The sequence below is a fragment of the Equus asinus genome, chromosome 4 (genome assembly GCF_041296235.1).
Source record: "Equus asinus isolate D_3611 breed Donkey chromosome 4, EquAss-T2T_v2, whole genome shotgun sequence".
NCBI classification, from domain to species: domain Eukaryota; kingdom Metazoa; phylum Chordata; class Mammalia; order Perissodactyla; family Equidae; genus Equus; species Equus asinus.
Window position 1 is genome coordinate 99,967,117 of NC_091793.1, and position 17,089 is coordinate 99,984,205.

Sequence of the window (17,089 nt, forward strand, 5' to 3'; positions counted from 1 at the left end):
GGATCAGGAGAAGTGGAGTGGAACTGAGGACAAATTCTGCTAAGCAGCTAGAAGAAAGTTATTAGAGGAGAGACGTGGAGAAAGATGAAGGGGAAAAGTTCCTACATATTTTGCTCCATGATGTGTGATGTCATCATAACTCTGAAAGCTAATGGAATGTGTGAAGCATACATGAGAATCAATGTATCTTCCGCTAACCCAGATACTGAAGAGATTTTCAAAAATTTAAAATACTGCCCCTCTTCTATTTTTTTATTTTTCCTAAGAAAAAATGTTGTTAATATGCAATGAGTTCATTCTTGTTTTTAAATGAATTAAAAATGTTTTAGCATTTTCTCAGTTTTATTTTCTGTAAATAGTGATATATATAACCATATAAGCAAAAGCTCTTTGGAGTCCTCAATAACTTTTAAGAGTGTCAAAGAATCCTAAGACCAAAAAGTATGAGAACCTCTGACCTAAATCGTGATTCCATTTCTTTACTTCAGCATTAGCACTCATCTGGTATAGCTAGGCAATGTCTATCAGAATGCTTTAAAAGTTTCAGTAGTTCTCTTAAATCCATCACCTCTACCACTTATTTTTACAGCCTCAATTCCCCTTTCTCCTCTTTATATTTACCACACATTTTAATCTAGTCAAGAATTTCCTGCCACCTGGAATGGCCTTTCAGTTGCCCAATCCTCCCCTATCTGCGTCTATAAATTCTGTACCGCCTTTTACATGGTCACCCAAATCTATGCCCTATACAACTTCCTTAGTAGACTTCTCACCTACAATCCCATTCTGCTGTCAATTCATTTTTCCTGTCTAGCCTCTTATTTTCATATATCTTTTATTCTACTCACTTTTTCCCCACTGTCTCCCTCTTTCTCATATGTATCCACTGTACCTTACCAATGACTTTTAGTCACAAATGGAATCTCTCTATCATTGACCAATTAACTTATTTATCGACTCATCAAATATGGTTCAAACATGTCTCTCAATTCTCCTAAAAAACTAAATGTTTATATTTCACCAACTTACATTTCCAACTCATTCACTTGCCTGTATATTTATCTAAATAAACTAAAAATATTCAGAAGACTATCTGAATGCGACCTAGAGCAACACTGTGCACCAAAAAGTATTTAATAATGTAAACCTCCATTTATCCAGAATGAACGAAAAAGGAACATTCCAGTTAATATAATATGTTAGTTAATTAAGATGCACATATATACAAGCAACAAGACATTATAATGCTATAAAATGACCTTAACAAAAAACTATATTGAGTATCCCTTAGCACTTCTTCCATGATTCAGAGGGTAAGCATGTCAGGATCTTTCAGTGTTATTAGGTTATCACCATGAACATCAACTATCAGGACAGAGAATTAAAACATTTTCAAGGGCACAAACATTGTCTTATACTTCCTTTTATATGCCCTATTGCCACCAGCAGAGAGGTGGACACATAAGAGAGCCATAAATATTTGCTGAATTTCATATAAACATTTTGTTGATTAACCTCTCAAGAGTGAAATGCACAATATGTCCCCCAAAACAAGAGAAGGAAATCCAACTTTCTCTGTTTAAACTTTCCACTGATTTCAATTCTAGGTAAAAAAAGAATTACTATAAATGCTTTTTGATGATGAACTATTTTCATCTCTTGAAATAAAAAAGTCATATCTAATACAATGACTACATAGCTAATTATTTTGCTGATTATTTGGGAAGGATTGAAGCATATGGGGAAAAGAACTATCAGGCTTAGTCCAGAACATTTTAAGTGGAAGTCAGGAGCCTAAATATCTCAGCTGGGGCCAAAGGTGCTGTGAAGAGCCATGAATGTGGGTTTGAATGCTATAGCCTGTGATATCAGACAGGAAAGTTTTAGAAAATCCAATGGCAGGAAGGAGAAAACATACCAAAGTATTCAAAAGGAGAATATAAAGGAACTGAATCATGTTACTGTGTCCCAAACCAATTGCTTTACAGAATAAAGCTTTGAAAAATAAAAGCTAAGATTAAAATTTTCGAGAGAACTGGAAATCACAAAAAGTGACATAGTGGACCTGAAAAAAAGCCAAATAGAAATTCTAGAACTGAAAAATAAAATAAAAATTAAGGACTCATCAGTAGACCAGTTTAATAGCACATTAAATAAAGCTGAGGAGACTATCAGTAAAAGGGAAACCATTCAGAACGAAGCAAAGGAAATAGAAGAATGAAAAATAGAAAAGAAACACAAAGTTCACAGTGAGAAGGTATAATTTGCATTTAACTGGAGTCCCAGATTTAGAGAAGAGGAAAAAACCGGACAGAGGCAGCATCTGAAGAGATAATGAATAAGAATTTCCCCTAAACTGATAAACTATCATTCGACATTAGTAAGAAGTTCAGTGAATTCTGAGCAAACTAAATAAAAAGAAACCCAAATCTAAATACACCAAAGTAAACGTGCAGAAAACTACAAAAAGAAAATTTTGTGAGCAGCCAGCAAAAAAAATATGAATTACATTCAAAGAAGCAAGTCAGAATAAAACTGACTTCTCTACAGCAATACATAAAAATAATATGTCCTAAGTTGTGTTTATTCCAACAAAGCAAGGTTGGTTTAGTATTTGAAAAATCAGTATAATTTACCATATTAATAGAATAAAAGAGAAAAATCATATTATGACTTCAAAAGATGCAAGAAAAATCACTTGACAAAATATAACACCTATTCGTGATAAAAAATTCTTAGAAACTAGAAGGAATAGAAGAGCTAATAAAGCTTATCTCTCAAAAATCTACAGTGATCGCAATAATGAAAGCTTTCCCTTTGCAATGAGGAATGATTTCCCTAATCCTGGTAGTGTTACCCAGTTCAGTAAGGCATAGAAGATGTCAAAAGTACAAGGACTAGAACGGAAGAGACAAAGCCATCATTATTAACATATGACATGATTTTGTACATAGAAAATCCAAAATTAGAACCTTTATAGAAAAATCCATTGTCTTTCCACATATATTTCTCTATATTAGCCACATCTTTTATAACAGTAACAAAAAAATTAAGTGCCTCAAAATAAATCTAACAAAAGATGAGGAGGACTTCCACACACCAATTATTGAGAGAAATCAAAAGAAAAATAAATGGTGAAATAGGACACATTCATGGTTTAGCAGACTCCATATCATAAAGATGTCAATTCTCCCCAAATTTATCAGACTCAATATAACCCCAATCAAAATCCAAAGAGGTTTGCATGTGTGGAGGGGGGAATTGGAGGCAACCTGACAAGCTAATTCTAAAATTTATATGGAAGTGTCAAAAGCCAGGAATAGCCAAAATCTAAAGCCTTAGAAAGACAGAATGGTTTCAGAGCCAGGAGAGACAAACAGAAAAACAGAATGGAATAGCAGGCTGAGACACAGACTCACACACACATGGTCAGTGATTTCTGACAAGGCAACATAGCAAAATGGTGGAGAAAAGATGGTCTTTTCAATACACACTGCTGGGACAGCTGCACATCCACATGGAAAGAAATGAAACTAGATTCCTATCACATATCATACACACAAATCAAATTTGACAAAGGAAAAACAATGAAAGTTTTAGAAGATAATATAGGAAAATATCTTAATGACCTCAGAACATAAAGAAATTGACTACACTAAAATTATAAACTATGAAGAGACAAATCCAAAGAGAGGGGAAAAATATTTGCAACACATATAACCAATAAATGGCTCATATACAGAAATAGAGAGGTAAATAGATAGATAGATAGACAGAGAGACAGAGAGACGGACAGACAGATATCAACAACAAATCAATAAGAAAAAGATAATCCAGAAGAAAATGGGCAAGAGACATGAACAGGCACCTGATAAAAGAAGAAATACACATGGCCAATAAATTTCTGAAAAGGTTTTAACCTCACTCTTTCAGGGAAACACAAATTAAAACCACAATAAGATAAAACTTCACATCTATCACAATGGCTAAAATTAAAAAGACCCACAATACCAAGCATAGGCTAGCATTTGAAATAACACTGCTGTAGGGGTGTTTGACCACTTGGAAAACAATTTGGTGTTACCGTCAAAGTTGAAAATACAACTATTGTGTAACCCATCAATTCCATTTCTATGTATTCACCCTACAGAAATGCATGAACATGTGCGCCAGGAGATAGATATATTCACAGAATTATTATTATAATGTTCCCAATCTGGAAATAATCCATATGTTCCTCAACATTAAAATGGATAAAGTATAGTATATGCATGCAATGGAATATTACAATGAAAATCAACAAACCACAGATATACGCGGTAACATGAATGAATGTCACAAATATTATGTTAAGTAAAGGAAGCCAGACACAAAATAATTCATATTGTATGATTTGTTTTAAATCAGTTTAAAAGAAAAAAGCAGTATTATGTATTATCTAAGGTGTTGTCCCCAGAAAGGGGCACTTAAAAGGGGAGGACTTCTGGAGCAGAACCAACTACTGTTCTATTTCTTGACCTGAATAATGGTTACACAGGTTTGCATCAAAGTAATTTATCAAGCTATTCTCTTATGTTTGACGTATTTTTCTATATGTCTATTTTATATCAAAATGGTTTAAGGAGATTAAACTAAATAGCTTACCCCGAGACTAGCATTTGCCCATTATGAGAAAAGGCACAAGCCAGAACAGGAGCACTGTGCCCACTCAGTGTACTTTTATATTTTAATTCAAAACCTGCAAATAACAAGGTGAGAAAAATTAGCAAGGTGACCATGCTTATAATTTATTTTTTAAGTCAAAACTATTTCACTTATTTATTCAATAAACAATCTTTGAGTGCCTAAAGGACACAAAAATGAAAAAATCCTCATGCAACTCAGGTAATGGAAGGCAGTGTGATTAAGTGGTTTCAGAAGTTCAGTAATGGGGAAAGAAAATGGCGTGCTCAGCAAAGGCTAGACCAGGGGCGGGGTTATAATTATCAAATTATTTTTTAAATTTTAAGCTCTTTAAAGTATATAAAAATATAAAATTTTCAACTACACTATAATCTTGGTGTCTAATAAAAAATATATACATATATATCTCAATTGCCCAAATGCCTAAAAAGAATCAAATGGCTATAGTTTTTTAAGTCTGATGAAATATTTTATCATTCCCTAAATAAAAAATAATCAGTGGTAATTTATACATATTTCCAATATATCTTATAATACTCCTACAAAGTACGGTAACACTAAAATCCTTTTTATGCTTTCTATAATTACTGAAAAGAAATATCACATCTATTTTAAAGATAAACCAAGGGAATTCAACATGTTTCACTGACAATCTATAAAAATAATTATTAAGAAGTTCGTCCAGGGAGACAAGGAAATAGTGAAATCTATAATTTTCTCAGACCTAATAAAAACTTTTTTGAAGTGTTAATGGCTTTTAAGATAGCAAGCATTTAACTAAACAAAAAGGTCATTAGAGCAGGTAAATGTTTCAAAAAATATATTTTATTTAATTATTATTAAATATACATTTTATTTCTATCAAAAATAGAAAAATATATTTTTTTATCTTGGAGAAAAGATGTAAGCATTATCAAACAAAGCAAAAATGTTGAGTTGCAAACCAAATGAAGACCTGTAAAATCTGCAATATGACCATAAGAATAGGTTACATTCTCAAGTATGAGATCCACACATCTATCTATTCCTTCCTACAAACAAGCAAGTAAAATAATTAGGTGCAAATGATGATAAATGCTTTATAAAGAGGCTTTAACTGCACATTTATAAACTGTTATATATGTTTTTAAAGAGTCAGTGTAAAAACATTTTCCAATGAATGAAAAGCTTTATCTTTGAACAAGTATTAAAGATATATTGTATTTAGAACATCTACATATATGACCGTATTTATGGTTTATTATAAGAATTTTACTTTGACAGGAGCAGAAGGAAGAAGATAGACCAGAGAAGTAAAGGAACTCTTATCCTCACCAGCATGTCATTGAATACGTTAAAAGAACTACTAAACGTAACCTAACAGGCAATAAATTAACTAAATTTCCACAAAAAGAAATGTATGTATTTCCTGGCAATAGGCCCCTCTCTATGCACTAGGATAATGACAAGATTCTCTCCTTGACCAAACTCTAGCTAGCTCTTCGGAGCCCTCTTCTTGACTAAGCTTTGACCTTGACCTTTGCTTAAACTAACATACTTTCTAAGAGCACAAGGCTGCATCCCTAGGATGACCCTAGCTCCCTTAAAGTGCCTGCCTGAGAAAACTCAAGGCTGCCAAAGAATTTACTGTTTGCTCCAGTCAATACCTGAAGAGAGGGCCCCTGTCCCCCAGTCTCTGTGGGTGGGTAGGAGCCTAACTTCCATTAAGTGTCAGTCAGCAAACTCAGATGAATTTCACATGGACCAACCCCTCCCTTCCTGCTTTTGTAATTTTTCACTTCCCTGACTCAACAGAGCCTCCACTTATACCCCTCTTTATTCTCTCATTCTCCCTTTAAAACGCCCAGTCACCTCAACTGAAGTTGAGTTCAGTTCATGCTGGACTCTTTTCCCTATTGCAATAGTATATTACTGATTAAACTCTGTCCTTACCATTTTAACTAGCGTCCAGCTTTATCTTTGATAATAATTATAAACAATGAAATGTAGCTTGTGATTTAACTGAAGATTACTAGGTAACAAAATATTTTTAGGTATCTGAAGCAAGATGGTCAATGAACCATATAATTTCAGAGTTCCCATTAAATGATAATAAAGGAATTAATAAAGATATAAAATCACATCAACGAAGAGAACAGGAAGGGGGGCATCAGCACATCAGAAACTGAAACCAATTTTGGGAAGGCAGAAAGCAAATTAATCGAGAGGCAGTGTAGAGGAGTAACAGCCCTAAATGCAAAGGGAGGGTGCTATAGCCAAGAAGAAAGCTAGTCTGCCCTAGAAAACCACAAAACACTTAGGACTATCACCGGCAGGGAAAAGCAAAGACACAACGACACAGATAAGGACATGAAAACAGAAAAATTAACTAAAAGTCTGCTTCTGAAACACTCAACGTCTACCTCCAGGCCCTCCCTGACCTCACCCATAGTATGCTGCATGAAAGCCAGATGCTTCTCCCCAGGCAAAATATTTCCAAGGAAAATAATGACTGCCAGGGGAGCTCCATCGCAGCCCCAGGGCAACACAGACACCCACACTTTCTAAGCCCCCAACCCACAACCCACCTTCTTATTCCAAAGGGAAGCCAGCAACAACAAACCACAACATGCAGGGTTTCTAAATATCTTATTGTCTAATTACTCAATGTAAATAGAGTACTAAGGATCACTAGACATTTGAAGACGGTAACCACACGAAAGATCAGGGTAAACAAAAAAAGGGCCCCAGAGCAAACAAAGATGATCAGGAAACAGAAGGGAACACAAAAACAAAACAAAACAAAAAGCCTCTAATTGGTATCCTGAGAGTTTTGAGAAGATCTTGCATTCATAAAATAAAAGGAGGACACTTTGAAAAAGAAACAGAGAAGACGATGAGCTTTTAGAAATTGAAAAGATGATAGATGGGATAAAAAATTCAGAAGAAAATTAAAAGATAAAGGTGAGGAATTTCCCTATAAAGTAGGAAAAAGAGATAAATGTGGGGGGAAAATACATATAAATCATTAAAGAACTATCACAAAGAAATGCTGTACTCCAAAACTGAACAACGTAAGTTTCTTGATTGAAGGGTCACTTGAAGGATTAGTACCATGCATGGGAAAAAGACCCCCACACTCAAAATAACAGTAACTATAGTGAATACATTTAAAATAGGGTGGTATAAATAATATTTACAGAAACTGTGGAAACCACCAAGAGTTGAAAACCAAGTGCAAAGTGGTTACTTTTGGTAAGCAGGAATAAGTGTGGTAGTGGTGGTGACATCATAATTAGCAGTGAGTGGTCAATCTTTAAATCACATCTATGTAATTACTTTGATTAAAAGTTCTTAAAACATATTTTTATGATCATTTTTAGATACTCAGAGTACCTTAGGTAAAAAGATCAATTAAAATAGAAATTCTATCTGGATCACAAATAATTTTAGAGAGCGACTAGTTGAATCCATACCTGAGACATGGGTAAAAGAAACAACCCACATTTTGATCTGGCAATCCTGACCACACGATGCCAATCGGAAAAAGTGTGTTTGTTCTCCATCTATAAATGTAAATTTGTTAAAAATAAATACACAAGAATTGATAAAACATCTAAAGCAAAAATTTTTCAATTTCTCATACTGAGATCTGTTAATTCTATTCATTTAAACCATATTCACAGACAATATTAACTTATACCATACAATGAAAATGTTGGTTAAAGAATTTCTTTTAAACAAGGTACTTCAAAGGATTATAACTTTAGCTCCTGAAATTGCTACAATAAATTTTTTTTTTCTTGAGGAAGATTAGCCCTGAGCTAACATGTGCTGCCAATCCTCCTCTGTTTTGCTGAGGAAGACTGGCCCTGAGTTAACATCTGTGCCCATCTTCTTCTACTTTATATGTGGGACACCTACCACAGCATGGCTTGATAAGTGGTATGTAGGTCAACAACCGGGATCCAAACTGGCAAACCCCGGCCTGCTGAAGTGGAACGTGAGAACTTAACTGCTGCGCCACTGGGCCAGCCCCAACAAAATACCTTTTAGTTTACCTCCCACTAAGGATATAACTCAAGGCTTCAAGGGCCAATATTGAGCCACTAAACCTAGGGCATCCTCCAACCCAATTTTAGAGTCTATGGGGCCAGCATTGATGGGAAATATTAGGAAGAAAAGTCAGTTATGATAATGAGTGTTAAATGCTTAATTATTCCCAATTTTTTAAGGATATCAACATTTCTTAAAAGCTTAGTCTATAGTTCACATGGAATAATAAAAAGATTTTTTTCCATTTGATTTAATCAAGACAAAGGCTGGAATTATATAAATCCAAAATAACATCAATTCGATCCATGTGATTTGGTGGAAAATATTACACAAATTAGGGAAAGTAATCAGTAAATTCGGTGTCACAAAAAACTCACTAGTTTTTATGCTTATTTAGATAATTTCAGTGTATCTTTACATACCTACTAAATAAGTTCCTAAATACTTGTGAGTAATGTAAATATTGACATCATCGACTCAATTTTACAGGAGTTCCACCTAATATCACAGATGTGGTTTGATCAAAAGAGGTTTTTGCACTCATATGCAATACAGCACATTTAAGAAACCTAATATCCATCTTAAGATTGCACTCTGGTTTTGCAAACGTTGGGTATGTGGTATTTAATTTATACACCTGGGTATGTAAAACAAATTTTTTCTATGGACTCTGTCTTTTTGAAAGCACACATACCTTATTTACCATACAATAAATTAACTTCTTTTTCACTGAAAGTTTTTCTAACTCCAAGGGACTTCCATATTTTAATAGCATTTTTTCACTTCATAGCACAGGTTCAACCAAAGGGCATCCTTTCTCAGAGATCTTTTTTTTTTTTTTGAGGAAGATTAGCCCTGAGCTAACATCTGCCACCGATCCTCCTCTTTTTGCTGAGGAAGACTGGCCCCGAGCTAACATCCATGCCGATCTTCCTCTACTTTATATGTGGGACCCCTGCCACAGCATGGCTTGTCAAGTGGTGCCATGTTCGCAGCCGGGATCCAAATCGGTGAACTCCAGGCCGCCAAAGCAGAACATGTGCACTTAACCACTGCGCCACCAGGCTGGCCCCCATTACGTCTTTTTTAAGCCAAACCATTTTACTCAATAAATGGCTAAGGGTAGAATATTTAAGCACTAGATCCAATCAGGAAAATTTTTTCTTTTCATTGCTTCTTGACTAAATAGATCTTTTGAAGTTAATTCTGAAGTTTCTGATTTAAGTAGTGAGAATTCAGCTAAGACAATGTAAAATTATGGAGCTTAAAATGTGCCTTAATATCTAAATATAATATTAAAAACACAGTTTTCTTCAGGAAAAATATTTAAATTGTAACAAAAACCTAATCTAAACTTTATCATTTAAAAACTGGAGAGAATTGATCCTTTATCCTCAGGCACAAACAGGATTATTTTTCCTTACTTGAGCAAAATGTCACAAAGACAGAGGAGTCAATATGTCATACATAGATATTAACAAATACTAAATTAAACAAATTAAAATTACATACTTTGTCTTTTAAGAAAATACAGTAGTTCCCCCAAATTCCTATAATAATCACTTTTAAAGCATGTATCAATCTGTTTCAGGGAATTTACACATAGGTTAATATCTATTTCAACAGAAGCAGCACTAAAGAAACTAAAGAAGGGACACATTAGAATTATACTGAGAAATATACTTTGAAATACACTCCAAAGGCAGGGTAGGGATGTGGGCATTACACTTATTTTAGAATCTCACTGAGAATTCTCTGCTTGGTTTACTGAACCTTTCCAGGCCCCACCACCTGCAGATCCTTTTGAAGACAGGACAAGGATGCCCTTAGTTTTACTCTAATATTAACATAATAATGATATTTTAATTGAAAATCTATTTTCAGATAATTTAGAATTAAAAAAGAAACTAATTTCCCCCATTTATGTAATTCATCAAAGATTCATTGAGTGCCTATAAGATTTGGAGAACGTTCCACAGAAATGGAAGAAACGGTTCTTGTCTGTTACAAGCTGGTCTTTTTAGAATAAAACTGCACAAAAACAATATATTAAAAGAATAAATTATCATAATTAAATTAGGTAGAAAAGTTAACATAAGAATGGGTTCATGAAAAAGAAATCTATTAATTTGCTACATGATGTTAGAAGGTTAAAAAACAAAAACAAAAACTTTCAGCAAATCGCTAGAAGGAATCTTTCTCATCAATCTCCATTTCAAGGCCTAACATGCACCAGGCACTGTGAATAAAACAGGCCCAGGCCCTGTCCTCACAAGCTTACAAACTAACAGGAAAAACACCATTAAACATAATCCATATAAGTAAATATATAATTAAAAATTGTGATACTTCTCTAAGTACTATAAAAGAAAAAGCATGCAAATAAAAGACTATATCAAAATGGTTTAGACTGAGTGCAAGGGGGAAGAGCAGGCGAGGCTCCTCTCAAGCGATTTCTTACCTGAAATCTAAAGGTAAAGGACTTAGGGTGAACCAGGTGAGGGGTCCGCATGTAAAATCCTTGTACAAATCTTAGAAACACTCGAGGAACGAAAGGAGGCCAGTGCGGCAAGAGAATGAACGAGGCCAACCATGATTGGAGATGAGGCAGGGAAACAGAATGTGTAAGGTACTTACAGGCTTTGTGTTTTAGATTTGGTTTAATCTTATTCTTATATTCTCATATTCTCACCTTAATCTTATTCTGATAAGCCATTGACAGGTTTGAAACAGGGGAGTGACAAAACCATCCTGCCTACTGTGTGGACCTGAGTTGTCCTATAAGGTAGTCACTAGCCACACGTGGCTACAAACACTTGAATTGTGGTTAGTACAAACTGAAATGTGACATACACACCAGATTTCAAAGACTTAGTACCAAAATAACGTAAAATATCTTATAATTTCTATTACCAATTACTGAAATATTTTAGATATATTGAGTAAAATGAAATGTTATTAAAATCAATTTCGCCTACTACCAGAAAATTTTAAATTTACATATGTAGCTCACATTATCTTGCTGCAAGACAGCACTGGTCTGGCAACAAGACTGGATGGACAAAAGCAGAACTTCCGTCCTAACACAGAAGACGAAAATACAAAAAGAAAACTTCCCATTTCACTGTATCCATTTAAAACCAAGAGCCTGTATTATGGAGTTTTTGTTTCTTCTTTTTCTAAAAATGAACTGTGTTGGTAAACATCTTATTTTATAAATTTAGCTTTTGGAAGATTAAATTACTAAATGGAAAATGTAGCTTCTGTTTCTAATTTTTTAATTTCACATTTCTATTTGAATATCAATATACTGTACCTGAAAAATCACAGTACAACCAATAGAGTGAAGTCCTCCGAATTACCATATTCAAGGAACCCAGATCCATTCTACCAGGTTGAGTCACCCCCCACATACACTAAAGAATCTGATAATCTGATTTTCCTGTATTTCTTCATGACTTCATTTTGATCAAAAAAGATACAGGAGAAGGATGATTCTTTAAAAGGAATGAATTAAAAGGGTTCCTCCTTTCACTAAGGATGAAATGAAAATGAACAAAAGAACTAAAAGTCATATCCAAACTACAAATACGAATTAGTAATGCTTAAGAGAGTAAAATAACTAACCAGAAATTGGCTGTGAAGAAAAATCACAGCAGGTAATTCCAAGATCATGTGCTTTTTCACTATGCAGACACCTCATTTTATCATCCCACAGTGTCAAATCTCCACACGAGGAGCCAGTGACAAAGAGGGTTCCAGTAGGAGAAAATGCACAGGCCACCAAGGAGCCATCCTTAACACTACCACATCTGAAATAAAAGCAAAACAAGGGGGTTTTCATTTCAGAGCATCTTTTACTTTGTATTACAATCTCTAAGAGCAGCTTGATATAGTAAAAAGAGGATAAATGGTTACCATAGAACTAGAGAGAAAGGGCAGGAGATGTCTCTAGAAGTAAAATACCATTTATAGGCTATAAACTGAGATATGCTTTCTCATACAGAGGATTTAAACATTATCTTAACATGTTCAAGGCTAAACTATAGGGATCCAAAGCCCTTATATCTTCATATTTTTCCACATGGCAAGTCAGTATGAACACACTAAAATCTACAAAACTTACCAAAAGCAATGACACCAACTATAGTCATATATTAAAAAAGAAAAAAGTACTTTCAACTTTTGTGTTAAAATCACCCAGAAGCAAAAGTAAGGCCTTTCATCTTATCTTCAAATATAAATCGTTTATGAAAAGAAAATGCTGTGAACAAGTTAAAGTTATCTTGGGAATATAAGGAAGCATTGTGCTGACAACACTATTTTCTCAATTAGGAAACAAAACAGTGTTCCATCTAGTGCTTAAATCTACAGGAGTGGATCATTTTTCCATCACTAATTACAGACATTAGGGAAGTGATCCTATAGATGCAGAATTTATCACCTGATAAGCGAAAAAGTAGATTCCCTAATGACAGCTGTATTTCATTCATAAAAAGAATATTTCATTCTTCATGCCTTCTCTGTACACTATTAACACCACTTAAAACACATCATTTTCTTCAACCCAAAAACCTAAACGTAAATGAGCAACAGTTGTTGACCAGCTGGCACCTGTGCTCCCAACGATGTTGAGGGGTAGGAAGAAGGGAAGGAAGGTACATTAGACTATTTTAACTGGTAACATTTACAACTCTGCGGGTTTTGATGTACTTAACGTCACTGAACTGTACACTTAAAAATGGTGAAAATGGTAGGTTACATGTATTTCACTACAATATAAATACATAAAACTACATTCTGTTAATGTTGGTAAGTTGAAACCAAACATCACCAGTGTAAATTAACTGTCGTATTTTTATCCGAAAGGAGTTTTTCAGGTGGCTACTACTCACAAAGTTCTTTTTTCTGGGCTTGGTCATTTACGCAGCAAGAATCCTCATCAGGAAACAGGTGAGACTTACCTACTATTACTTTATTACTGAGAACATGAGCCACGAGTGACAAAAAGACCAGAATCACGAATCTTATTCAAAAGACTGTTTTCTTTGCCTCACTCTTACAATAAAAATGCATAAAAGTCTAACAAGATTAACCTTTATTTTACAAAAGAAAGATTTGAAATTTAAAACTCAGAGCCAAGCAAATCTACAAGAATTATATGAAACATCTGCTTGGATGACCTTCAGAAGTTGAAATATTTTTCCTTGTCATGTCTAAAATTACCTGCTTCTTAAAGTCATCAAAACATTCTGCTTTCTGCTATTTTTTTGGTAGATCTGTTAATAGGATTAAAAATGGGAAGGATTGAAATATTCATACCTATATAACTTGTATGACTGTGCATTCCACATAACAACCGTTCCATCAGCTGCCCCTGACACCAAGCAAGTGGAGTCGGGGGAAAACTGGCAAACCCTCACAGGGCTACCGCTGGGCTGTTCCATCACCGCCAAAGTCTGCCCATTTTCAGTATTCCACAGGACAGTGGTACCATCTGTTGAACATGAAGCTAAAATATGTCCTGAAGGGGAGAAACAGCAGCAGTGGACAGCATAGGTGTGAAACTTCAAGGGGGAGTGTGGCAATTCACTAAAGTCACTCAGAGAGTACAGGCGAATTGTTTTGTCCAAGGAGCAAGTAGCCAAGAGGGCAGAGGAGAAAGCACAGCAGTTGACATCATCATCATGATCGGCTAACGTGTGAATTAGTTTCACCATGTTCTTTATTTGAAGTAAAATATCCTGCAATGTTTACATAGATAAAGGTTACTTCATTCTAGGAATCAAAGAAATGCAACTCAAATCCTTATAAAAGGGCCAAAATCAAAGAATTTGCTCAATGAAAGCTCCTACATTCAATCTATTACACCTGGGATAAGGATAATTTGGAGAGAAATAAAACAATTATAAGACTTTAACCTCTGATGATGATCCCAGTCACCACTGCCATACCAACAAAGTTCCTTAACTCCTGGAAAAAAAACCTGTCAAATAACTTCAAACTAATTTGACATTGAACATCCAAAACTCTGGGTATTTATTTCACCTTTGAAGCCTTTCCCTTAACTACTTTTCAACACTGCTTCATTCCAGATCTGCTAATCTCAACTCAAAAGATTTTTCACTGTTTTAACAAACTGACTAGGCCGCTCCTTCCATAGGATGGAGCCAAGGCTATTGCTCTGCCTTTAAGATGCAGAACTGAATGGTTCACTCATAAAAACGAACAAACGGTTTCACCCAAAATTTAAGTGGCAGCGTTGAAAGCTATCCTGTCATGTTCTTTCATCTAGTTTGATCAAGAACAAAAAGAATAAAAAGATTTGAGGTGAAGAACCAATAAATCAAGGAAACCAAAGAGAAAGAGCGGCCAAAAATGGACTTAGCCAGACTGCACTTAAGAACAAATTTAGGATAAAATGCAAACTCCTCACCACGCCTTACAAAACCCTCTGTGATGAGGCTATTGCCTGCCCACTTCTCAGACCTCAACTCCTGCCACTTTCTCTCCCTTTCACTGCTTTCCAGCCTCCCTGGTCAAACGGATTCTGGTCTTCCATCTTCATAAAGCAGTTTTCTTACACTGACATGCTCTTCCCTCTGCTCCTGGAATCCTAGTCCTCATTCATGTTTCAATGTCCCTCCTCAGAGAAGGTTCCCCAATCTAAAGAAGCTACTCTCTAGGCTAGCACATCACACTATTTCAGTCCTCAGCGTAGCAATTACCACCATCTGGTGTATTTGTTGCTTGTCTCCCCTTCCTAGAATGTAAGCACCAAAGGAGTTGAGATCTTGTCCATCTTTCTCATTTCTGTATCCATAATATGTAAAAAACAGTCAGGCACCTAATGTGCACAAATATTTGTTGAACAGATATTTATTTTTTCCTAAATCCAATTGTGTTCTGGCCTTTAAAGATTATATATGAGCATAATATGAAATGATCAGAAAATTAAAAATAAAGCTACTAATACTAAAAATAATCTGACAGTGGAAAACTGGTATAGAATGAGGTGATAATCAAGCCCTGAAAGGACAGGTATAACCTTGGATGGTAAAATTCGCAATCCTTTGTTCTAACTGACAGAAATAATCACAAAGAGATGGAGCCTACCTTTTCCACTATGTATCTTATTCCAAAAGTTCAACCTCTTTTTTTCAAACAGAAACCCCAATAACGTCTAGAAAACAAACAGAAAAAAACACGAAAAATCCAGATCGACTATGGCCTGTTATCATTGCACCGAAAACAAGATCAGACGATGCTTTCCGGAGATCTCTCAAATCCCAACTGTGCGAGTGCACGCAGGTAATTTTCCAAACAAACTTTGGCTGCCACACCCCTGTGGCTCTCTGCTCCCTCTGCAGTGACAAGCCCCACATCGAAGGGCAGAGACGGCGTCGGCGGAACAGTTTGTGTTGAAAAGCGCTCTCCAGCCTCCCCTACCTGCCTCGGGGCGTGGTCCACTCAGGCCTCAGCTGTCACACCAAACGCTCAGTCTCCGGGCAAACCGGGTCCACTCGCCAGCGTCTACACACGCAAATCCGTCTAACCCAGAGCAAACGCAAACCGTGCCAAGAGCCCCCCTCCCCCCCACCCACATCAAGCCCGCGACTCGGCCCGCGCTCGCAGGGCCCGGGGATTCTCCCAGTTCTGAAAGACGGCTGGCCCTCCGCGGACTGGGCGACCAGAGGCAGGAGGGCGGCCTCGGGAGACCAGGCGGGCGCGGACCGTCCGGGGTGCGAGCACCCGCGCTCGGGAGGCGCCCAGCTGGGCTTCCACGCCACCCGCGTAGGCCCGCCCGGCTCCCCGGGGTCCTCGCTCCCGTCAAGGCCCTGGCCGGTCCCTTTCGCGCGCTTACAACGATTCCGAGAAACACAGCGTTCAGACGCCCCGAGCGAGCAGGCTCCGCGGGCCGAGCCCCGTCGCGCTCCCCTACCTGCGGCCACCACCGCTAAACTGGCCCGGGGCGCCGCCCCTTCACCCAGCAGACCCCCCGCAGCGGGAGCCGCCCTCGGGGCTCGCAAGCAGCGCAGCGCAAGGGACGCACAGGTGCGGCGGGCGGGGCTGGCACCCGTGGAAACGCCAAAGCGAAAGAAACAGGCTCCGCCCTCTCGGGGGGCCAGCCCGCGCTGCGGCGCATGCGCATCCTGCCGCCCGCTCATGGGAAGGATTAGGCTCTAGATGAGTTCAGGCTTAAGGAGAACCTTTAGTTGCAGTTTTCCCCCAGTTGAGGAAGCTGATCAAGATGAGATAAGATTTAATAAGAATCTTTAGTTGCAACTTTTCCCAACTGAGCAAGCCGAGGTTCCAAGGTCTAGCGAGAGCCTGACATGTGGTTTTAAAAGGGGCATTGTATCAACTCTGG

The 17,089-nt window shown here is 36.8% G+C and overlaps 1 protein-coding gene across 18 annotated transcripts in view; it reads right to left on the reverse strand.

Annotated features, from left to right (window-relative positions):
* Nucleotides 1-16,845, reverse strand: part of WDSUB1 (WD repeat, sterile alpha motif and U-box domain containing 1) — a 56,405-nt gene extending 39,560 nt beyond the window's left edge. For 2 of the 18 annotated variants that reach the window (XM_070507845.1, XM_070507844.1), the window contains exons 1-6: nucleotides 16,661-16,800; nucleotides 15,835-15,901; nucleotides 14,041-14,242; nucleotides 12,346-12,530; nucleotides 8,139-8,228; nucleotides 4,645-4,738 (exon numbers count right to left, since the gene is read on the reverse strand). In XM_070507845.1, the coding sequence (XP_070363946.1) occupies nucleotides 4,645-4,738; nucleotides 8,139-8,228; nucleotides 12,346-12,530; nucleotides 14,041-14,165 (494 nt within the window). In that variant the 5' untranslated portion in view covers nucleotides 14,166-14,242; nucleotides 15,835-15,901; nucleotides 16,661-16,800. Of the gene's footprint in view, nucleotides 1-4,644; nucleotides 4,739-8,138; nucleotides 8,229-12,345; nucleotides 12,531-14,040; nucleotides 14,463-15,834; nucleotides 15,902-16,167; nucleotides 16,252-16,582 lie in introns of those variants that run through there. The other 16 variants (XM_070507839.1, XM_014859601.3, XM_070507841.1 and 13 more) reach the window with 15 other exon arrangements.
* Nucleotides 16,846-17,089: the final 244 nt, after the last annotated feature.